This window comes from Daucus carota, chromosome 2 (genome assembly GCF_001625215.2).
Source record: "Daucus carota subsp. sativus chromosome 2, DH1 v3.0, whole genome shotgun sequence".
Taxonomy (NCBI): domain Eukaryota; kingdom Viridiplantae; phylum Streptophyta; class Magnoliopsida; order Apiales; family Apiaceae; genus Daucus; species Daucus carota.
In genome coordinates, this window is record NC_030382.2 from 58,288,133 (window position 1) to 58,314,678 (window position 26,546).

The window sequence follows — 26,546 nt, forward strand, 5'->3', positions numbered from 1 at the left end:
GAAACTTATAATATTCTCTTTTTATAAATAAGAATTTATTCTCACAAAATTGGATATTTCCACTTTTATAAACTTTAGGGGGAACAATTTTATGTATTAAAATTGTTAATATCCGGAAAAAAATTATTATACAATAAACTTTTTTTTATACAATAATACTGCTGGGAGCTGAAAGAAATATTATTATACAAAATTTATGCTTAAACAGAGGTAATTTACACAAAATATATAAAACCGGGAACATTAATAATAATAATTATAAAGAAATTATTTTTGTACGGAAGAGGTTCTACTGAGTAATGGGCTCTATCACATATAAATGGGCTCCAATCTGTAATCCATATCATACTAATATATTAGTGAAACAAACTTTGGGCCCAGACCATATTTAGTTGGGCAAGAAGATGCTTCGCTCCAGTTTGTGTTTGTTTTGTTGATTTGCTCATTTCTACACTTTAACAACTTTATTTTATAGTATTATTTTCTCCGCCATCGACGTTGAATATTTTTGCTCTATGAAGTCGTAGATTATTGTATTTAGTTATAGCCACGCGTTTCAAAATAATAACAAGGCTTTGTACTACTATAATTTGTTGACACATTACTGATAATTATTTACTATTATACCATATACTCCCTCCGTCCCAGTCATTTGTATACAAATGGCTGGGACACGGAGACTAAGAAATTGGATAAAAAAATGAGTAAAGTTGGATGAAAAGTGGGTATAGTGGTAGGACCCATTTATATTTAATAATAAATTTGAGATAGTGGAGGAAAGTAGTGGGTGTAATAGTGTTTATATTATTATAGAATGGAGATAGTGGAAGAAAGTAGTTGGTGTAATGATGTTTTATATTATAAAAGTTTACTACTTTTGGAATGTATACAATTGATGGGACGTCACAAAAAGGAAACTGTATACAATTCATTGGGACGAAGGGAGTATAACAATAAGCCTCAATCTTTGTCAAAAAAAAATAAACTTCATTCTCGTGCTTTGACATTTTTGCTAGAATTTCACACTGAAGAGTCCTAACTAATTTTCGGTAGTTAAGGATTTACTTTATTTACGGTGCAGTTTTGTAAATTCAAAATCTTATTTTACGTCATTATCTATCTCTGTTTGTTATGACAGGACTTTTGAAGTAATTTTATGCTTTCACTGAAAAGTCTTCCAACAAGAAAATAGAAATATAATAATATAAACACTACTCCCTCCGTCCCTAAATACTTTTCTCATTTGTACTTTTCACGTTTGCCAACACACACTTTTAATCAATAATATCTTTAGTTTTGTATTAGTATTAAATAAAAAAAATTCACTGTATTAAAGTACTCATAAATACGAATCCAACAAGATCACTCATGACTATATTTTATTTTATAGATTAGACGTAAATTAGTAATTTGTCTCATGTTATGAACAGTGCCGACATTTCAAACGAGAAATGTTTTTAGAGACGGAGGGAGTACCGTTTACTCTGTTTTGCGGGTAAGAATTGTGCAGAATCTCTGAAACTCAATAAGTTGACTTTATTTTACGGTTAATTAAGGATTAATCATATCCTAACCGTTAAAGTGGTTTGCTAACATGGATACTGATGTCAGCATTGACATCACTTATATTCCATTCAACACCTAATAAATCGACTCTCTATGCAAATAGAAATAGACTTGGTCTCGCGATGATTATAAATTACATGCCGAAGGATCTTAGTTACCTTCTTCCCTTGGTTTTTAAATAAATAAATCTGGCGAATCAGACCACTCAACAACACACTGATCTTTTTGGATTGTCATCCGTAAGATATAATATGAAATAAAAAAGTGGTTCAGTTAGCAAATTAAAGCAAGTCGCGACTTGAGAATAAAGAATATAAGATAACAAGTAGGGATAAAAATAACCTCTTTGTAATATATTTCAAAAAAAAAAACCTCTTTATAATAAAATATTAAATTTAATATCTTTTAACAATTTTTTATTGAAATTTAATAAGGTGGCACTTCAGAAGGAAACAACTAGAATAGTTTCTTATAGTTAAAAATTTATTAACAATTTTGTATAATTTAGACAAAAATAATTTTATATTATTTGATATTCTTTTGATGATATTATCTTCCTTCCCTTCCAACAATGTTGTTATCTGGAAATCAAGATACCCAGTAAATCTTACTTTAATTAAAAAAAAAAGGGAAAATCATATATACATAATAAACATGTATACTTCACTTAGTTCTTTGAATGTGAATTGTATTTTTACAAACATTGTACATGTATCTGTGCAGTGATGATCACTGCATTTTCTGGTTCATCCCAGGCACTTCTAAAAAGTCTGTTTCTGGATGCACTACGAGCACAACTGCACATTAGCATATCTTAATCAGAGCAAGCTTGTCATTAAAATGCTCTTCCTTCCATTTCCGGTTGTTCTTGGCGATGAACTCTTCGATTCGGCTCTTCAAATCATCATCTTTTTCATATCCATCATAATCATCATCATAATCATCACTATCGTAATCTATATCGTTATCTTCGTCATAACCATCATAGCCATGAAAATCATCACTATCTACATCACTAATCACACCCTCACAGTTTTCACCTTCTACTACTATCTTATCTGTCCATTCTATACACTCTACACGAAGAGCGGAATCGCTGCTTCCATCCCTGAAATCTTCAAATTTGGCCTTATCTTCGTCGTCATATAATGCTGAAGATTCTGAAGAATTTATAAGATTGATGAAATCAAACTCTTCGACAGACGGCCTAGAGTATCCTAAAAGTATAGTCATGAGAAGAAAATTAAACGCCAAAAAAATGACAAGTTTTTGATAAGATTTGAGCAAGGAGCCTAACTTGGAAAGTAGGGTTTGTTGTTGATCAAAGGAGAGAGACAGAGAGAAGGGGAAGATGATTGTATGGACTAAAAGATATAAGAGAAGTATAAGTAGTGTAGGCACATTGACCATCTTCATGCTAGAAATAAACAAATGAAACTTCTTTCTGTAAGAGTGTAAAGGATCATGTCTGTTGTGAGGCTCTATATTTATAGTCATGTATGCAGAGTTCATGAGGGTTCCTTGATACAATTGTGGGAGATTTTCTTTGAAATTTCATAGAAAGTCTATTCATGGAAACATGACTTGAAAGGTTAGATAAGTGTATAAAAAATTGCGTTTAGAGTTATTTAATCGATGCTGACATGTTATGTACACTTGTTCAGGCTGAGGGAAGTAGCTTATGGTGCATGGTAACAGGAAAGTTCTTGGTCTTTTAGAAAATTGTGGGATATTTTACTACTGTAGAGATTTATTATATTATTGTAAAAATAATACGGAGTAACTTGCTTTGAGAAAAAAAAGTCAAATTTATATTCTATTTTTTCAGAATTGAGTATTTAAAAATATTTAAAAAAAGTTATTTGTAAAAATAAATACGTACATATTTCGTACAGAAATAAATAATTTATTTTCATAAAAATATAAAATGCGAATAGATAATCGAGAACAGATGATTCAGATATTTGTAAGATATCTGTATGTCGTACTTAATTTTAATAACTGATTAAGTATGTGTTCATGATTCATGCCTAATCAGCAATGAAGTTGACACATTGCTAATAGATCTCAAATTGAATTTACAGGTACTTTGATATCGTCTGCTAGAATGATTATATTAATCAAGCACTAATCAGGTCTTGGCAGTTCATAAGACAAGTTGGTCCGACAGATAAATCCCTTGTAAAATGTACTCCCTCCGTCCCACCCATTTCTTATCAAATGGGTTGGGCACGGAGGTTAAGGAATATGTATAAAGTAGTGGAAAAGAGGAAGAAAAGTGGGTAAAGTGCTGGGACCCATTGATTTTTAATGTATAAAAAGAAGATAGTGGAGTAAAAGTAGTGTGAAAAGGAAAGAAAAGTGGAGAAGTGGTGGGACTTATTGACTATTTTTGGTAAGTTTTGAAATATAAAGAATTGGATGGGACACCCCAAAAAGGAAAGTGTAAAGAAATGGGTGGGACGGAGGGAATACTCTAAAAGCTTTGACAAGTGGAGTTTATCAACTTAAATTTTTGCCGCTTAGTTTGAGAATGTGTGTATGTATTAAAGGGATGTGGAAGGTTTGTTATGCGTTCATACTGCGTTTAAAACTCAAAGATTTAAGATCAAAAATGCATAGAAGAATGTAAGAGGAAAAAAGGTTTCGGACCAAAAAATTATTATTATATTAAAGAAAACAATAAATATAATTACTAACCTTGAATTATAACCCTGATTCATTATGAGAAACAATACTTATTTGTTAACTTCAGCAAATTTCTAATTAAAAATAAATAAAAATATGTTTAGTCCCTATGAAATTTACTTGGGATTGAGGATCGATATGTTGTTTTCAAAAACACAGAATTTTTTTCTCAAAATGTATAGTTTATCACTGTTTTCAACATTTTTCGTGATTGAAAAACAACAGAATTTTTTTTTGAGGAATTTCTAATGAGAATTATTTTGGACAAAATTTTTGGGAGATTTTTTTCTCCTTTTTCCACTATAAGTTTTTAATGATAAAAAGTTGTACTAGAAACTTCTTTTTGAGAAAAAATAAATCCGAGAAATTTTTTCAAATTTTTTTGAAACAATCTTTGAAAAAATAGGAAAAATTTGTGAAAAATTTTTCATGAATTCTTTCGTGAGAAAATAGAGCAAAAATATTTTTCTAAAATTTTATTTTAATAAATATGATTTCGGAACATATGTTTTATAAGAAAGTACTCCCTCCGTGCCTTTTTATCTGTCCATTTTGGAAAAAAAAACACATACCAAAGAATAATTGATTGTATAAACTTTTTCATTAAATACCTCTAATTAATATCTTGAAAATGGTGGAATACCCCTACTTTATGTCTTGAAAACATGAATTCAACCAAATTTTAAATAAGTCAAGGCTTGAAAATTGAAATTATGGAGATATATTTGAAAAACTATCATTAAATTAGTTTTGAAAGTATAAATGGACAAATAAATAGGGACAAATTTTTACTTTCAAAGTGGACACATAAATAAATAGGGACGGAGGGAGTATTTCTAAAACAAATAATTTTTAGAAAAATATCTTTCAATATTTTTATGAAACAACAGAGCCCATATGCTCGAGTGGTCCAATTTATATTTTGAGTTCTGAGAAAACCTTGGATAATCATTCTGTTTCAAGCCCAATCTCATATTCCTTGACTTTACAGAAACATGGTAAGGTAATCTTGGGCCAACATATTCTATTCTAAAGTTTTACGGGCCTGCACTGTGTTCGTGATATTTCGAATGTCAGGCCCGCGGCACATAACATTGATTAAGATTAACACAAATTTAAAATATAATATTGCTTCTGTTTTTATTATTTGAGATTTTGACTTTTGACACACATCTTGAATGCATAGTAAAAATTATTATTTTTGATTGCTTTTTTTTTAAAATTAAAATTTTGTTTATATATTTTTATTCAAAAGAAAAAAAATAATAAATAATAATTTTAACTAGTCGGTCAAAAAATTTAAAAATACGTGCCCAAATTCAAAGGGTCAAAACGGTTTTTTCATTTAAACTACTTAACTACTTTACGAAATATGGAAGCAAATCTGCAGCTGAGTTGACTTAACCAACCTCAAAGTGCATAAACTAATAATTTGTGAAAGACTTTTTCATTACCTTGATCCTCAGTCCTAGACTCCTAGGCTAGCTACATTCTTTCACTACTTTCAAGTTCCAGCTAATCTTTTGCTAATTACTCCTAACAAATTATCTTCGTCCGTAATCGGTGTCATTCAAATATTAATAGATTAAATGATCATTTTAAATTAAGAGAATAGATGAATTGATCATTTAAATTGCAAAAGTTCTACTCTTAAAATCATTCATAAATTTACATGTCAAAGTATTATCTCAATTCTTGGAATTTTGATTTTTTTTTATTTAGTTATGTTTTAATTTATCATGTCAGCATTGATTAATGAGCATTAGTCAAATTTTGATGAACAGAAGTGAATCAGATTTTTTGAACAAGTTAAATATAAAAAATATTAAAAATTTAAATCATAAACGGTTCATAATTCATGCCCTATAATTCATTAAAGAATTAAAGAATTTATTTATTATTTCATAAAAATTGTTCATCAATTTGATAGATGAAAGTCGAACCAGAACAGCTGATTACAGGACAGCGAATGTTATTTAACAGATTCGATTATAGTTCCTTTAAGCTGCTTTAAGTTCGATCGCGACTGCACAAGAGCTGGTACATAGTATTAGTTGACATGCTGCAGTTTTTTAATGTTTATTTCTTCATAAAAAGTTGAGTCCTTAACCATTGATAAAAGATTTTATAATAATGATAAAAAAAATTTAGATGAAACATATAATATGTGGAAAACGAGTTTTCCGATGTTTGAAAAGTTGAGAGCTAGGCAGTTGTTTATAGTGCTACAGAATTACAGGGACATGTGATTTGTTTAATAGAACTTGAAAATGTCAGCAGTTGATACAACATGCTGGGACTGCTTGTTTCTTGACCGAGGCATTACTTCCTTAAATCCTTCCTTTTATTCAATTATTTATTCATGTAATTATTGTCTTTTATTTTATAATCACCAACTTGATCCAAAATATGAATCTATAGTTTATATGTCGATAACCTAATATGTTAGTTACATATGTCCATTTTAAAAGATAAAACATAAATTTAATTATATAATCAAATTTAGGCAAACAGCCGCGGTTCAAATCCTTTTACTTTATGCCACACTACTAAGGTTAAAAATGGGACGGGTTCGGGGCGCGGGACTTCATTTTCCAGTCCCGTCCCATATATATTTTTCCTGCCGCGGTCCCCGCCCCATTTCCTGCGGGGATTTATTTTTAATCCCGCCCCACTGGGGATTTAATATAATTTCGCCCCCGCCCCGCCCCGCTGCTATAATATTACATTTTAAATAATTATTTAAAAATTTAGTAATTTTTTCTTCAGAATTTAATAAAAATATACGAGGCACGGATATTAAAAACTAAATAATGCATGCATGTCAAATTAGAATAACAATATAATCACACAATCTTTTTTTAGTAACCGTTTTGCATATAAAAATATCAAAAAAAACATTTTACTAACATAAGAACTTTCTAATATTTTCAAATCTCAAGATCTGAACTATTTAAAATACTTCACAAACTAAAGACATTAATGACATAATAGAAAAAGTCTTCATCTTCTCCAAATTAAATAGATTTTAAAATTATAATTTTGTGTATTATAAAATAATAATATTAAATATAATAAATATATTATATTAAATATAATTATTTATTTATATTAAATATATGCGGGCTGGGGCGGGAATCCCCGCGTGGACTCAACAAATAGCATGCTTGCCCCATATTTTGACGGGGCTTAAAAACAATCCCCGTCACTACCCCTTTCCCCATATTAGCGGGGCGCCCCACCCCATTTTTAACCCACACAGTACGTGTAAAATTGCATAGTAAAAAGCAATGGTCGACACTTGGCAGTCACTGTGGGACAAGCAGGTCACCACACGTATTGGACAAGAAGCGGACGGCGCGGTGATTGCGCCGTTACGAAGTGTTACTGATACTTCTATTCCTCTCCTTTCTCTTGTTCTACAGTTGTAGTAGAGTAATATTTTAATATAAATTCTTAAAATCTAGCCGAGTCATATGTTCCCTGGCAGTTACATTTGTATCTCATTCAATGACAGGTGTCGGGCTTTCGTTGGATGTCAAGATATAACGCTTTGAACACCGATTCTCACTCTGACTTCTTGACTTCTCTTTGTTTGCTGAGAAATTCTTTTCATTCGTGAATATAATCACGAGAATTCGTCTACTTTGAATAGTAAAGGCTCGTCGTTGATGGCCCTTCGAATTATTGTTGCTGCATATCAGTCGAGCAGACTGATGAGATATTTAATATTTTCTGTTAGTAAATTTGAAATGCTGATTTAAAATTTATAAGGCCGTTTGTGTTAGTTTAAAAGAAGTGATTTCTTGCTTAAATTAAAAAAGTAGTGTAGAAATGAGAAGTAAATAAGTTAACAAAATGTTTGGAAAAAAGTAGAAGCTGTGAGAGAGAAGTTAGTATTCTCAACTTTTTAAAAATGCTTCTACTTATTCACACAAACGGGTCAAGAAAAACAGAAAGCAAGTCACTTCCACCAAACAAACAAGCCCGTAAACGTAATAATGTCTCATTATTTAGAACATCGTGTAATAAATAAGAGAATATTAAACATTTACTTTCAAAGAAACAAAGATTATTAATACTAAATATCCGAGTCATATAATCTATTAATTCTGATTTATTAGATTATAATATATATAAGATCTATATTGAAGTGATGATATTAAATTTTAAATTACTACGTTAAGAAAATTAAAATTATTTATTAATTCAACTTTTTCCCGATTTATATTAATTTCTGATTTATCACCTAAACAAACACATTCTGTCCGCAGCAAAGATGCTCAGTCACTTTTGCGTGCATGTCATGTTTATCTCACTGCTGTAAGTGTGACCGGTAATAAATATGATTAGTAGCATCATTAGTGTGTTAATACGTGTGTTAACTTGGTATAAATGTCATTTTAGCTGAGCTTGAAAGAATGGCCGTTTAGTTTTTGTAATTTTATCATGTAAAGAAAAAAAAGCTGGTGGGATGGAAATTAATAAGAGTCTTTATCAGCTTAGAAAGAGATAGTTAGCGTCTTTTGGCCTCTACGCAGCTTAAAACACGCACCCCAGTCCCGTCGACACGTTTCTTCTTTGTCATATACTCATATATATGTCTTTAAAAAATGGTTTTTATTTGTTTTTATTTATTAAAGTTGCACCGCTTTTTATCGTAATAAGTTAAAAGCAACCGTGGGACACCTAACATTTCTCTCGGTTTCACGTGTCTACAATATCATCTACTGATTTCATTATTTATTTTTGATTTATCTGGTGTTCATACAGGATAACATAATTAGTGTTAATTATTATGTATATTAGTGTATAATTAATATAAACATATGACATATAATTAGATTATGTTTATATATACAGATCTAGTAGAATAAGGTGTGAATTAAATTAAATTTATTTTCTCACTCGAAAATGATCGTTAACAAGATTTATAATTTTAAACTTTTTTCCTTTCATTTCACATTTCATCACTTTCTTTTATGATCTTGTCTTAAAAAGTTTACATTCATTTATATTCATTTACGGTTTCACTCACGCAGTTTCTTTTCTCCACTAAATTTGTTAAAATCTTATTTTACTCATATATTCTGATCAGATTGAATACAAATTTTTAATTTAAATAATAAAAGTATATCATAAACAGAGAATATCGAATCAATTTAATTAAATAAATAGTAAAAAAACCATAAAAGCAAAACTAGTTCTCAACATATAGTATGAATAGAGTCATTTTAAGATTTTCTTATATATGTATATATATAAATAAATATACATATATTCTAATTAATGAATCAACTACTAAATAAATATTTTCACTGTAAAATGTCTTCCAATTTAATACATAATGTAAAATGTATTCGGATTAAATTAAAGACGTTCGACGGTAATCTCGCGATTGAGAATAACATATATAAAATTACAATAATTTATATATTTTATAATGTCATTATACAATTAATTTTCTAAATTATGTTTTGTTTCCATCTATGATATTCTTTTATATGCAACTTCAAATACTAGATCATTGTAATGAGCTTAATAGACTGTGATTTACGGGGTACCGTCGTCTCAAAAATAATATATATGTGTGTATATTATTAAAGTTTAAATACTAAAAATTCATATAGATAATTAAAATTATTCTTACAGTAATTTTGTTATTTAACTATCTCATATATAGTTGAAAAATCAATGTACGAGAATCATCCTAATTAAATTCGGTGTCAAGTTTGATTAAATATTGATCATGAGGTGAAGTGACTATATCTTTTGGATTCTTTATAAATACATTTTTATTGTTTAAAAATATTCTTTACCACACAATTGCAAAACCGAAAACATGGAAAACACTACTTAAACAGGTCATGTTAAGTTTTATGACCAAATTAACGTATTGACTCTCAGTTACGACTATAAACTCAAACTAGAAGATTTACAAAATTTATGTGTCCCGAACTTAGATTCATTAACGTTTATATATAAATCCTTTGCACAAGTATGTGCAATAATGGGTAATGTTAATGTTAGATAATCGGATATTCAAAAAAATTCAAATTACCTGGCGTTACGTTTTAACTTGTGTGATTAATCCTATATAGAAGGTGTCGATTATAGATTAAAAATGAAATTTTAAATTTATTTAAAAAGAAATTGATGTCCTCGCATTTGTTTCGTGTTGTGTTAATATAGTATACATAAATGCACGACTGTATAACACAAGTGGTGGGTTTATCATCTGTTGTTTTGAAAGAACCGAGTTCGACTCTGGTTCGACTCTGGCTCATCCGAAAAGTATCAAAACATGAGATACTTATCGGAATAGTGTGAGAAAATGATTAATATAAGGCTGAATTGTCAAAAAGTGTGAGAAAATGATTAATATAAGTCTGCATTGTCAAAAATTCATAAGAAAAATGTTTGGTGCATATGTGATGGATTTTAATTGGAATCGGTCCTGTATTTATATTAATAACTCCAATTAAAACTGTACACAATTTTGTGCACCTAGCATGTGTGTTTGGAAAACTCTAATGGTTATTTATATTTTACGAATTATGATATTCGTTGTGAATATAACATTCATGAAAGCTGCGATCCTATATAGTTATTTATTTACAAATTTGAAATTAATACTGCTAACAAAATCAAATTTATATTGTCGGTTTTGTAATAACCTTTTTCTTTAAACCATATCTCTGCTAATTCTCTAAGTTCTTGACAGTGTCCAAAGTGGCCTTAAAATCGATAATTGACAGATCGACCATACATCGAAAGAGAAAGCTCAAGCAGTATATAAAGAATAGTGTGAGAAAAGGAGAGAAAGAAAACATGAGAATTGTTTTGCATATTCACGAGAAGAAGAAATACAAATCACAAAGCTGTTGGCTCATCGCATGTTTGCTTCACGCAAACAGCTAAATCTGGTTTGCTTCGTCGCGTGGCTTTAAAGACTTGATTTACTTCTTATAATCCTCAAATACCATATTAATTTCACCAAACCCTAGTCTCTCATTTCTCCTCTCTAAATCTCTCTACCAAATCGAATTAATTCTAGAATCCCGCAAACCCTAGCAAGTTATTATGGTCTAAATATACTCACTTAGCTACCCGATCTTTACATATATAGATGAATACTGCAAACCCTAGTTGTGCGACCAGCAGCGGATCAGCCCCGGGAGGGGGTGGAAGTAGCAGCGGTAGCGGTGGGAGTAGTGGCGGAGGTGGGCCGTGTGGAGCGTGTAAATTTTTGAGGAGGAAGTGTGTGGCGGGCTGCATCTTTGCTCCGTATTTCGATTCGGAGCAAGGAGCAGCCCATTTTGCGGCTGTGCATAAGGTCTTCGGAGCTAGTAATGTTTCCAAGCTTCTGCTCCACATTCCGGTTCACAAGCGGCTTGACGCTGTTGTCACTATTTGTTACGAGGCTCAAGCCCGGCTTAGAGACCCGGTTTACGGCTGTGTTGCTCACATCTTTGCTCTTCAACAACAGGTGCATATAATTCTAACTTATCTACTCATATTAAACACTCTAATTCCTCAATTAACCAGCTAATTTTAATTTTTTATATATATATTTCTACCAGTTTCTACATCTTCCGTTACATATATCTCACTACCAGAAAACATGACTAAATTCCACCGTTTCTCATTCGAAGTTCTCGACACAAATCCCTAGATATCCGTTACAATGGATGAAACATTTGAGTTTCGGTTACAAACTTTTGTTAACCTTTTTCACACAAAATCCTGAATTTAGGGTTCACACACCAAGCAATTTGATTAAACAAATTATAAACTTTAAATAATATTTCGGTTTCTAATTATGTAACATAGAAGATAATTTAATACTGTAAGAGAAGGTATAGAAAGAAGTGTAGAGGATGATGTGGTTCCATGGGAGGAACAGTGTGAAGGATTGCTGAAATCTAGAATAATATTTTGGCAGATTGATTAAGTTATAATGTACTGGTTGTCAGGTGTATACTATAATACCACCACTGGAGCTACAGGACTAGTACTTTCCATGAATCTTTGGTCTTTCCCAGTTTTTTAATCTGCTCTTATTAAGGAACTGGTCGGTCTTCCAGTTCTCCTACAGTTTCCTTTACGCGTGACATATTAACATGCACAAAAATATTTATTATATCCGTTTAAATACTCTCCCCGTTTTAAATTAGTACTACATTTTAAATTATCGGGAGTACTTGATTTTCCGTTTTGTAGCAAAACCTGTGCCGAATTGATAAATCTCACAGCTGAAAAGTGCACATTTACACTTGGATGATCAAATTTGAGTAGCTAGATATTGATGGTTGGATACATGACTTTGTAAACTTGCATAAGTATTAATTTGTATCTTTTTCTGGCATTTTGTTTTGAACACATTTATGGCAAACACTCATAGTTGTGTAAAGGGTGTTAGGAACTTGGAGAAGTACAGAAGTTAATAGGTAGAATCTGCAAACTAATGAAGAAGGTGTCAATTGACTTACTACCCGTCAAGTAGAGAACCCTACATGCGTGTTAACTAATGTTGGAGTTCATAAAGACCGACCCCTTTAACCTTTTGAAATCAGTAATATCCTTGAGACCCTAAAAAAAGTTTATTTAAGCTGTGTTTAAGTAATGTATTTTCGATACGAATATATTTGTTTCGACGATTCTCATCAAGGAATCGAACAAATACAAATTTATATATTTTATCCGAGAACAATACTAAGCCACAAACAATACACGAAGAGAAACAGTAGTTAGGAAAATGCACTGCTGATAGTACATTCATGATTTAATCATAAATTAATGCTTGATAGAAAATTCATACTTTTAATTAATAACGTATAAATTATCAAATAGGTTGTATCGTACAAACTTGGCAATTTAGTTGCTTCTACGCTAAAATAAAATTAAAGGGTGAGCTAGCTTTCGATAAAGATAGGTCTCTTAACTTTTGCTATATGTATATTACCAGAAATATTGTTTTACTTCTTTTTCACAAATATATATATATATATATATATATGATAAATTAATTTAAGTGATTTCGTTACATAACCTAATTGTATGTATATTTAGTAATATTTAATTATAATAATGAAACTGCAAATGAAAATGATTACTAAATATGTATAACTTAATGTTACTATACATTTGTTGGCTAGTCTGATCAAATGTCGATCAACGGGTATCCTATGTCCATCACTCAACTCAATATAACATTTTCGTTCTTATCGTATCCTATACATGTATAATAATGTATTGCGAGGAAAAAATTTTACATTTTATAAAAAAAATATATTTTCTTATGACATATACATAGAGTATTAAATGAGTTGCCGGCCATCATTTTTATAGTGTGAGAGTAAAAATAAAATAAACCGTAAAGATGATGGCCGATAACTCGTTTAATACTTTGTTGGCTGCTCATCTGTATACGTTATTTTGTGAAAGTTTTTATATTTAATTTTATCAACGTAGCACTACTATTTTTAACCTATAATTTTTTGTTTACAGTTTTTATGTGTTAAAATTAAAAGGAATTGAACTATTTGTTCATGTTCTCCCAAACGGACGCGAATCAATCTGCGAGAGTCTGACTTAATTACTGTCCTGGCTAATTAACTGTCATTGTGGTGTGGTGACTACTTAATCCATCATTTCATTTTATGCATGGCATGCTTAATTCAGGTAACGAACCTGCAAGCAGAACTCACGTACTTGCAAGCCCATCTGGCAACACTAGAGGTCCCGACTCCCCCGCCAGCTCCGCCACCACAGCAGCTTCTTGGAGGACTTCCCTTATCCATCTCCGATCTCCCGGCTGCCTCGTGCATGCCAGCAACTTATGACTTATCCTCACTCTTTGATCCAATGATGCACCAATCTTGGACTTTTCAGCAGAGACCTGTACTTGATCCTCGGCAATTCGGTAGCAGTGGCAATATCAGAGCCCCTGTGGACATGTTGCCTGTTGTGAGCGGTGGTGCTGATTTTCAAGATCTGGCTCGAGAACTTTTTCAGAGGCATGACTCTCCGCAACATCCATGCAGTGACCCTTCTACTATGCCGCCACATTCTAGATAAATTGACCCGATTAAGTACTACTTGACCCGGATCGAGATGGTTGGTTTCATTCTAGGATGTTAATTATGAGGTATCACTTTTTAAAGAGCTGCTGATTAATTTTAATGACTAAGTTCTTTTGTTCCTTATTTCAGTTGCTATATTATGATCCAAGTGCTAATGAAATTTATATCTTCAAGTTCGTATCTTTAGCATTTTTTATTAATTCGCTGTAATTTTTAATTGGCACTGTCTGTGTGTGCGCGCGAAACATTATATATATTATGTATGTAAAACATTATCCGTAACTAGTTCCATCATGATTATTGGCTAAAATGTAGTGTATTTAGCTGCATTTGATTCATTGTCTTTTAAGTTTTAACAGCTTTAGTTGCTAAATTGAGAGGCACGAATAGTAGTTATGTTTTGGTTCTTGCATTGATCCGATCCTAATAAGAAATCAATGGTAAAAGAGAAACGAAGAAGAGATGAAGGTTCGACTTTCAGCTTGTAGTGATGGGGATGAAGTAGAAGACTAATCCCCCATACTGAAGCTGTAGTAAATAATAGTAAGATACCTTACTAGTTATTATGAAACATATTCTAAGCTGATTATTACAGATTAGCACGCGTGACATGATCAAATTTAGTTAGAAAGTGAAAAACATAGGTAGTGAAGAAAGATCAGAGCAGACCTGAGTTCCCTGTGAAACAAGTAGAGCACATAAAAGATGGCCCTCTATCGAGAGCAAAGCCAACGAGATAACTTAATTCTTCTCATTGTAATCAATTGTTGTTCCCCTGTTTTATCAGGAGTTTCATTACAGTTTTTCCCTTGTTTCCTGCTAATCAAATAGAGGAAATCTGGTAGGAAGCATCCTACATAATCGGTTAGTTTTGTGCCAGAGGTTCCTTGAGTAGAAATACAGAGTCTCATAGTCACGGCCGATTACAATTACCACTTGAGATACCCATTCCCATATCCATCATTTCCATACTCTTCATTCCCATTCCCGATTTCCATTCTCACTCACGATCCAAACTCCCCCTGTATGTTTAATTGGAGGTCATGGTTACAGAGCTTTCACTCGGCAACTCATATACAAGTTAAAAAAGAACATCACTGCCCTGTCTGGTTGGCAAATTTGTAAGACATTGTCAATAAAATCTGCACAAGGTGTTGATCCTGTCAGTTAGTTTCGTCAAGCGTCCTCACGACAGCCTTGCAGGTATTGGTATTAGTTCATGTTGGGTATTTGAGTTAATTGCTAATAGTGCTGAGAAGATAAAAGAGTATAAAATATATGTAAAAAAATATATATCTCTCCAACTTGATTACAACAATTTGTATGAACCTATTTATACTTACAGGATGACATACAAAATTAGAAAATAAATTATACATCATTACTATCTAATGGTAGTTAACAAATAATCTTTTTAAACCATATATAAATTAGTGGTTTTTATTTAATATTAAATTTACTAAAAATATGGATGTTCTTCATTATTCAATACTCCTCCTTGAAGAACTTCCTTTGTATGCAGAGCTTATTCCTGAGAATTTCGAACTTTGGTTTTGGAAGTGCTTTAGTGAAAATATCAGCCAGTTGCTCTTCAGTGTTGCAGTGAACTAGACTGATTTTTCCTCTATTTTCAGCTTCTCTCACAAAGTGGTACTTTATTTTAATATGTTTGGTCTTGCGATGTTGAACCGGATTCTTTGCAATAGCAATTGCTGATGTGCTATCACAGTATATTTTAGTTGCTGATTTTTGTTTCTCACCCAATTCTGAGAGTATCCTTCTAAGCCAAATTGCTTGGTTAACTGCTGCACATGCTGCTATATATTCTGCTTCAGCTGTTGATTGTGCAACTGTATTTTGTTTTTGACTTAACCAAGAAAAGACACCATTTCCGAGTGAAAACACATAACCTGAAGTGCTTTTCATATCATCTATTGATCCAGCCCAATCACTGTCTGAATATCCAATCAGTTCAGGATTTTCAGTAGAGTTGAACCATATCCCGTAATTTGTGGTTCCTTTCACATAGCGAAGGACTCTCTTTACTCCTTTCATGTGAGCTTGTGTTGGTTTCTGCATAAATCTGGAGAGAACACTTGTGGCATACATCAAATCTGGCCTAGTAGCAGTTAAGTACAATAAACTGCCTATTATACTTCTATAACGTGTGGAGTCAGCTTCCCCTGAATCATCATCCTTACTCAATTTTTCATTTTGAGCAAGTGGAGTTGAGATTGGTTTACACCATTCCATGTTGAACTTCTTTAAGATGTTTCTTGCATATCTTTCTTGACAAATGAAGATTCCTTCTTTAGATTGATCAATCTCCATTCCTAGAAAATAGTTCATCAGCCCCAGGTCCGTCATCTTAAACATTTTCATCATTTGTTGCTTAAATTTTGTAATCATTGAAAGATTACTTCCTGTGACAATAAGATCATCAACATAAAGAGAAAGAATTAATATATCAGGTCCTTCCACTTTGATGTATAAGGTAGCTTCATTTGGACTTTTCTTAAATCCTTGTTGATGAAAATATTTATCAATCCGACTATACCATGCCCGTGGAGATTGTTTAAGTCCGTACAAAGCCTTTTTTAATCTTAAGACTTTGTCTTCCTTTCCTTTTATTATGAATCCTGGTGGTTGCTCAATATAAATTTCTTCTTCTAGGAATCCATTTAGAAATGCCGATTTCACATCAAGCTGGTAAATGTTCCATTTACGCTGGGCTGCGAGAGCAAGTATTGCTCTAATTGTGTCCTGTCTGGAAACAGGCGCAAAAGTTTCATTATAATCTACTCCAAACTGTTGTGAGTAGCCTTTCACTACTAGCCTTGCTTTGTATTTTTGTATTGAACCATCTGGATGTTGCTTGGTTTTGTATACCCACTTTACGCCAATAGTATCCTTGTGTGGTGGTTTATCTACTAAAACCCATGTATGGTTTTTTTCAATCATGGAGATTTCCTCCTTCATTGCATCTCTCCATTCTTTGTGCTGAGCTGCACGCTCATAATTATTTGGCTCATCCGAGACAAAGTAACAAAACTGAACTTGCTCGGGATTTAGATCAGGTATTCTGTCTGTATTTTCATATATATCTGATAGTCTTCGAGTTTTTGTTGGTGGTGAATCAGAAAAACTATCATATTCATACCTTGGTGAGTCTGGATCATCTGAAGTACTCTCAGACTCCTCCTGAAAATGTTGTTCATGTTGACCAACTATTTCATGTGTAGGTTCTGTATTAATTGGTTGAGTCACAACATATCTTTCCTTGATATCATCATGCTCCCAATCCCAAGAAGCATCTTCGTCAAATACAACATCTCTGCTGACTTGAACTTTATTATTTTGTGGGTTGTAAACCCGATATCCCTTGGACTGTGAACTGTAGCCAAGAAATATTCCTTTTTCAGCTTTACCTTCTAGTTTATGACGCTTTTCACTTGGTACATAGATGTAACATATACATCCAAATATTCTCAAGTGACTAACAGATGGTCTATGCCCAGACCATGCTTTAAGAGGTGTTCTTTTATTAACTGCCTTTGTAGGTAGACGATTCTGAAGATATACGGCTGTGTAGACGGCTTCTGCCCAAAATTTATTTGGCAAATTTTTATCTTTCAACATTGATCTTGCCATCTCCATCACGGTTCTATTTTTTCTCTCACTTACACCATTTTGTTGAGGTGTATACGGAACGGTCATTTGTCGATGTATACCTTCCACTTCACAAAATGCTTTAAATTTTGATGAGGTATACTCTGTCCCGTTATCGCTCCTTAGGCACTTGATTTTACAACCACTCTCCTTCTCAACATGGCTCTTAAATTTATTAAAGATATTAAATACTTCCGACTTTTCTTTCAGGAAGTATACCCAAGTCATTCTAGAGTAGTCGTCAATGAACAGTATAAAATACTTGCTATTATCAAGTGAGGAAGTCCTCATAGGTCCGCAGACATCTGTATGTACCAATTCTAATTTCTTTGATGCTCTCCATGCTTGTCCAGAAGGAAAAAATTTTCTAGACATTTTCCCAAACTGACATCCTTCGCATACACCAATAGTTTCTGAAATTAGAGGAAGACCTTTGACCATATTTTTGCTCGAAAGAAATTTCAAGCTTTGTAGATTACTATGTCCAAAGCGCTTGTGCCATAACCATGTTAACTCATTTGTTTTTGCCTGCATTGACTTTTCTTGTATCTTGTATTGCCATTGAATAGGGAAACATTTTTGTAGCATTTTTATACAAGCAATGTTATTCCCTTCTGGATCATAAATATCACATGTGTCTCCTTCGAAATGAATTGAATATCCATTCTGCATCATTTGAGGAACACTGAGTAAATTCTGATCGAGATTAGGAACGTATAGAACGTCCTTAATGTGTTTTGCTCCTTTCTTTGTTTGAATAGTGATGGTACCTTTACCTTCAGATTTCACCATTAACACTGAGTAAATTCTGATCGAGATTAGGAACGTATAGAACGTCCTTAATGTGTTTTGCTCTTTTCTTTGTTTGAATAGTGATGGTACCTTTACCTTCAGATTTCACCATTTCTCCATTGCCCATTTTTACCGGTACTTTAATAGAGGAGTCTATTTCGGTGAAAATGTGAGAGTGTTTGGTCATATGATTAGTACAACCACTATCAACAAGCCATGCATCCTTCTGATTTGTTGAATTTTGACATGCATAAAATAATTTATTCTCGTCCTCCATTGTCTCTGATCTACTTGCTTGCTGATTTTTGACTCTACATTCATCCTCGGTATGGTTGAATTTCTTACAATAAGTGCATTGAGTTTTTCCTTTGTACCAGCAATTCTTTTCAGCATGATTTGTTTTCTTGCAAATCGAACATGGAGAAAATTTGGCTTTTCTCTCAAATTCTTTGAAGTTGCTAGGAATACACTTTCTAGGTGCTCCTCCTCTTTTATTTTGTTTGAATGATGAAGCTTTATGTTTTGACTGAAAAGCTCCTTCACCCGATGTTTCATTTCTTTTTGACATCCTATCCTCGTGGATTTGTAAGGATGCTATCAACTCCGAGATAGTTAACTGCGTGAGATCCTTAGATTCTTCTATCACAGTCACCATTGTATCAAATTTCTCGGACAAACTAACCAGTATTTTTTCAACAACTCTTTGGTCAGTAATATTATCACCATTTGATTTTAATTCATTCACTAACTTTATAATTCGAGAAGAGTAATCCTTAATTACCTCTCCATCTTTCATCTTGAGATTCTCGAATTCACGTCTCAAATTCTGAAGCCTTATTTTTGTCGTTTTCTCATTTCCCTCGAATTCAGCTTTCAAGATGTCCCATGCTTGTTTTGCTGAGGTAACATTCATTATTCGGGGGAATATTGTATCTGTTACTGCAAGATGAAATTTGGCTAATGCCTCTGCATCTCTTTGTGGCCAATCAACCTGTGTTGATGCCTGTGTCGATGTGGTGGTGGCTTCAGTTGCAACATTTTGAGGTATGCCAGTTTCTACAACATTCCATAAGTGTGGGCTTGCTTGTAGAACCACCTTCATTTTAATACTCCAGAATTTATAGTTTTCTCCATTAAAAATGGGAATAACTTGTTGTTGAGAAAATGACATATTTATATATTATATTGCGGAAGTATGATATAGGCCTTTTGATCTTGAGGCTCTGATACCAAAATGTTGGGTATTTGAGTTAATTGCTAATAGTGCTGAGAAGATAAAAGAGTATAAAATATATGTAAAAAAATATATATCTCTCCAACTTGATTACAACAATTTGTATGAACCTATTTATACTTACAGGATGACATACAAAATTAGAAAATAAATTATACATCATTACTATCTAATGGTAGTTAACAAATAATCTTTTTAAACAATATATAAATTAGTGGTTTTTATTTAATATTAAATTTACTAAAAATATGGATGTTCTTCATTATTCAATAGTTCAGCAAGAGTGTCTTTGATAAAAATGTAATTTGCTGAGACTTGATTGTGCTAGTCATACTGTAGTTCAACATGGAACTTGTATAACGGTGATGGATTAATACTTCTGCGAAGCCTTTTGTATCAAGGTTTTCTCTAGCTTACTCATCTGTGCAGGCCCAGTCACGGAAATGAAGATCCTGTTTGATGCAGAGCACATTGTGGCAATTTTTTCTCACAAAGATAGATGAGTAAGCTAGAGAAGGCCTCGGTTTTAGAGGCCTGGCAAAAGTACTAATCCATAACGTTCTATAAAAGCTTATATCAGAACGCATTGTCACGTTGGAAGCCAAAATTCTGTGAAGATCAATGCTATATCGGAAAGAATCAAATCCTAGGCTGCATTCAAAGGTTTGTGTAATAATCGAAAAAAAATCTATATAAAGGTTGAAATATTGAAATTCGAATTTCTAGAACCAATGTTTCAAGAGCAATCAAAATACTCCAAATGAGACTACTAAAATGGAACGGAGGGAGTAATTAGTCGGTTTAAAGTTGAAACTCTCAGAATATGTTCATACTGCAGAATAAAAGTAAAACTATACTTGTATTGATATGAAAAACTTGTAACTAACCCACAGCTGTCAAACTGAGTTAACCTATACTCCCTCTGTCCCATTTAATTCTATACGTTTCTTTTTAACTGCTCGACACGCATTTCAATGCCCTTATAAAATATAGTTCCGTAACTTATTTTTGAGATTTTCTTTTTCTATATAAAAATATAACATCCAAACTTTAATTCAGAAAAAAAAAAATTTCAAAATAAATTGCACAACTACACTTTGCAGGAGCATTAAAGTCCGTGCCGCGTCCCCGTCCCCCAATGTATACAACTCAGGGGGACGGAGGGAGTACATATAAAGCCTATATTTATACACTTGTAACTAACCCACAGCTGTCAAAAATTTTCTCCACTACTTTGATTTGCCAGCTCAGCTTCTGATAGTTGAGTTGGCATGATATACTGTAACAGAAACTACTAATGTAACAGCTGTCAAAATTTTTCTCCACTACTTTGATTGGGCCAATTTGTAGACAGACATGATACAGAATGTTAATGTACAAAACTTTCTGGGCCTCCTGGCCTGTACATGATGATCCAATGATTCAACAATTTTGAACCGTGCAGCAGCCTCGGAGGCCTGTATATCCTCGTTAGTCGTTAGGGAGGCAGCAGCGGCAATATATTTATAAACCTCGAGCATATATTTATTTTACAAGCTTGCAGTGCCACTTAAATCTTTTGAAAAAATATATTTTGTTATAATAATCAGTATGATGTGGGTTCAGTAATTACAAATATATTTATTTATATATATAACAAAATAAATATTTTTTAGTTTGTTTATAGATTATTTTACTAGTATTTCATTTCAGTAAAGCCAAAATTCAGATTAAGATGTGTTTGAACAAGATTAAAAAAAATGATTACTTACTTAAGATAAAATAAGAGGATCAAGACTGAGAAATAAATAAATTAATAAAATATTTTGAAAAATAAGTAAAAGCTCTAGTATTTTCAGTTTTTTAAAAATACTTCAGCTTATTTATATAAACAGGTTAAAAAAAATTAAAACAAGAAGCAGCTTCTGTTTCTGCTCTCCAACAATTCCCAAGCATAGGAAAAGAGACCATCACGAACTCAAAGTGTCCCTGATCGCAATGAGTGAGTTCGTACCTAACTATATGATGCTAAGTGTTGGAACGGATGTGTAGTATACCTTCTTTTATGTTGATGCTACGGTGTATGATAAAAGGGAAAGGTATAGACACAGTCCACGAGATATATGCTGCGTGTGTCTGGGTGATTTCATATCATGCGCGCATCATTTTTATTTAAAGCACTAGTCCCATAAAGTTGTGTCAAGCATGACTACTTAATCAGCACCTTGTTGGAGGCGCATCACCTTTCAGTTTTCACAACTTAGACAACACACTTGGCCCGGAATCCCAGAATTTGGTCATTTTTAATATTTTCATATACTTTTAAAATATAAAATATCACTCGCGACAAAAGAATATTTGTATTAGATGCTTATAATCAGTGTTCTAAACATCCCCGATTCAACCGATTAATCCCCGATTAATCCTCCGCAAGATTGGCCACCGATTCGATTTTTGAAATCCGATTAATCCTTATATATATATTTTTTAATCGAAGTATATATAGTAAATTATTAAAATTAAAATACTATATTACTTTCAATACGAATAATTATAGAGTTTATGAATATAGTAAATATATTAGTTACTAAATAGCTAATGTAATAATAACTAAATATTAAATAATATTTTAATATTAAAATAAATCCGATTTTCACTCCGATTAATCCTTCCGATTAATCCCCTATTTCCTATTAATCCCTAAATCGGTAGCTAAACCGATTAGGTCCGATTCCCGATTTCTGTAACACTGCTTATAATTATTTTTTGCAATATTATTTTTTGAATTAAAATTTGAATCCTGAATGTTTATCATAAGATATGTAATAAATACCAAAAATTAATCATTAAAATAGAAATGCATTGCACATATTTATTTTATTTTTTTAAAGGAAGAGGAAGAAAGGAATGCATTTGCACACATGTATTTCTCGAATCATCGGTAATTAGTGTGAGGTGACAGGAAGGAGCAGCAGTCCAGTGCACGCTCGTTGTTCACAATCAAGCCCATCCTCGCTTGTTTCTCATACTACTAGCAACCCCTTGTTTTGCTAGCTACGTGGTGGTCAAACCACCCTTGTTTCTTTCAACATTGCTACTGAATTTTAGGTTGTAAGTTGCACATTTATTTCCATGTGCAGATAAAGAGATATTTTAATCAAAGTTAATTAGCCCGATTAATAAAAATTAAATGAATTGATGTCTAAATTAATAAATTTATTGTATGAAATAATAATCTCATTTTCATTTAGTGGATAGTTTATTTTAATTTTTATTTTCACAGACAATGCAAACGCCCCCAAAATTAATTGGCTCCTTTAAAATAAGTTTAAATACTAAACGCAAATGTGGATGATTTATTCGAATTAGTGGAACGCGGATGTTTGGCCGAATACGTCTTATATATCTACAACTTATTTTGAAGGAAATTTTATATATATATATATATATATATATATTTTGAACATAAATATTTAAACGAAATTTAATACGTAGATATATGTGGTCAAAGAAAAATCTAAGTGGGTGTTTGGCAACCACTTTTAAGCCGGGGTTTATAAGTTAATAAAGCACTTATTCGTACCGTTTAGATAAAAAGTCAAAAAATACTTATAAAAAGTTATGAATGCTAGTTTTTGTTTCAAGAATTCTACTTATTTTCCAAACATTTTAATCATTTATAAATCTTATTTTTTTCTAATTTTATTCCATATTTATTTTAAGCAAAAAATACTTATTTTAAGTTCCACGTACGAAATTAAACAACGGAGTGGACGAGAGAGAACAACTGAGTGTGATCTGTGAGAACGACGTTGGATGAAAATATTGTACGTTACAAAGTGAAGAAGAAAGACTTGTGATGTGACCGGGGATGTCCCGAAGCTTATTTTGATTTTACAGGACGAAAGAGTGCAACTGACGTAAGGTTCCTTGTAACAAGGGAGAAAATCCGCATTTCAATGGGAAGCAATGACAGACCACCGACTGCACTTAGCCCGTCAATAACATTACCGTCTTAATTTTGTGGTTCAACTTCACTCTATATATGTTCAGCTTTAGTGCTTTACTTTATATACTGTCACCAGTGTTCTAAAAATCCCCGATTTAACCGATTAATCACCGATTAATCCTCTGCAAGGTCGGCTACCGATCCGATTTTTGAAATCTGATTAATCTTTAAATATATTTCTTAATTGAAGTATATATGATAAATTATTAGAATTAAAATATTATATTACTTTAAATATGAGTAATTATAAAGTTTATGAATATAGTAAATATATTACTTACTAAATAGCTAATATAATAATAACTTAATATTAAAATAAATCCGATTTTCATACCGATTAATCCTTCCGATTAATACCCGATTTCCGATTAATCCCTGAATCAATAGCTCAATCGATTAAGTCCGATTCCCGATTTCTGTAACACTGACTGTCACGCAGTTCCACGATCCCTCATAGTATTTGTTTGTAAAAGTATAGAGGTTAAGAGAAATATAGACAAATACTCTCTCCATCCCAAATTAGATGAGCTAGTTATTTTGAGCACGTAATTTAAGGTGCATTGACCGTCTAGTTCTGTAATTTATTTTTTAAAATTTTCTTTTGTAAAAGAGAATTTCATATTTAAATTTTTATTTGTAAAAATAAAATCTTAAAAATAAGTAATGTAACTTTGCGGTCAATGAACTTCAAAGTGCGTGTCCGAAGTCAACGATGTCATCTAATTTGGGATGGAGGGAGTAGATGTTAAGAAAATTGCATTAAAAAAACTGAAAGATAAAAAAATGAATGAAATGATGGGACCGGATAATATTGAATATATATAATAAATATAAAGAAGGAAAATAATAAATGTAATTGAGTTCTGTATTACAAATTTTCTTATATTTGATTAGTTTTGAAAGGAGAAAAAAAGTGTAAGTAATTGTTGTGACATATTAAATATATGAAACCCAAAATATAAGAAAAAGAAAAAGATGTAATATTTTGTTTGGAGTACCTCAAATCTTAAAATTTCCCACTTATTATCCGTACAAGGCAAATTGTTTCATGACTAATTAATTAACAAAAATAGTTGATATTTAGATTTTCGTTGTTTGAAATGTGAAACTTAATCCATTTTAAAATTAGTTTATATTAATATTCCAAGATTTCTAATAATTTTTAATTTTATTAACTCGTTATTATAATTTTTATTTTTATTACGATTCTTATTAACGGTCCCATAAGCCGAAACGTATCCACATCAACTCTTACGGCATACGATCAGCCGTGAAACGTACATCGGGGGACATGAACACCCCAGAACAGGTAAAAAGACCAACTTGATAGCTAGCTGACGACGAAATCTTTCAGAGGAATTTGAATCTCCAAATTTGACCATCAACTTCATGTGGATTGGGCATACTCCCGTCTTATTTTCTTTATAATTAACATATTCACAGGCATTTCGTAAGAACAGAGGGCAAGAGAGAATTAGGACATCATTAGAATAAGAGAATGATGGATATTTGAAAATTATAAAATTATTATTTTCTGCGTTCCTTTTTTGTTGTTCGATTTGATTATAAATAATTACATTGATTAAAATCTGATTGAATTTTATATATATTATGGAATTTAAAATTATTATAAAGAACATGTAATCTATTTCAAAAAATATTTTTCAAGTTCTGAAAGTAATAAAAATTGTCTTCAATTTTTATTTAAAAAAAAGAACATTCTTATAATGAAAAATGGATCATTAAAATTTAAAAAGAGACCAAGAAAGCCCAGAACTTTTGGTTTGTGAATGATACAGTCACTGGATAATATGCCCAACGACCGAAGTTTAAATTCTGCCCACACTATTGATTACATTAATTTCATTGTTAATTTTTTTTGATCTTACCGTTAATGGGATTAATCACAACTCACAAACCATATCCAAATCAAACGGGATCAAGCACTACAGACAACAGCCATTATAACGGCTAAATATTACTAATTGGATTTGTTGTTTTGAAATGTTGTTAAGATAAAAAATAATTATTTATCAATATTTTGTTATCAATATTTATCAATAAGCTAAATATTACTAATTGGATTTGTTGGATTTATCAACATTATATATCTATTAAGATTTTTTTTTTCATTTATAGTATTTACATGGACTTTCTCTGGTACATTGGGTCTACGAGAATTGTACCGTGTTTCAAGGGGGTCAATCTGCTTAATCAGACCGTGTTTTAAGGGGGGCGAACTAAAATCAATACCTCTCCCTTGTCTTTTCCTCTTTTTGAACTCTCCACTAGGGCTGTCAAAAAAATTCGAAAGATCCGATATCCGTCCGAAAAATCCGCAACCGTATCCGAGAAAAAACGGATATTATTCGTATCCGAAATAAAGCGGATATTATCCGTATCCGAATCCGTGATATTCGAATCCGAAATTAAATACATATATAATATTTAAATTATATAATATATAAGTATATGTAATTAAAATTTTATTTTATTTAGCTTGTAGTGTGTGTATATGCATTAA

At 31.9% G+C, this 26,546-nt stretch overlaps 1 protein-coding gene across 1 annotated transcript; it reads left to right on the forward strand.

Annotated features, from left to right (window-relative positions):
• Nucleotides 1-11,027: 11,027 nt before the first annotated feature.
• Nucleotides 11,028-14,519, forward strand: LOC108207971 (LOB domain-containing protein 30). The gene is made up of 2 exons (XM_017378437.2): nucleotides 11,028-11,743; nucleotides 13,939-14,519. The coding sequence occupies exons 1-2, from the start codon at nucleotides 11,384-11,386 to the stop codon at nucleotides 14,332-14,334; spliced, it is 756 nt and encodes a 251-aa protein (XP_017233926.1). The 5' UTR covers nucleotides 11,028-11,383; the 3' UTR covers nucleotides 14,335-14,519.
• Nucleotides 14,520-26,546: the final 12,027 nt, after the last annotated feature.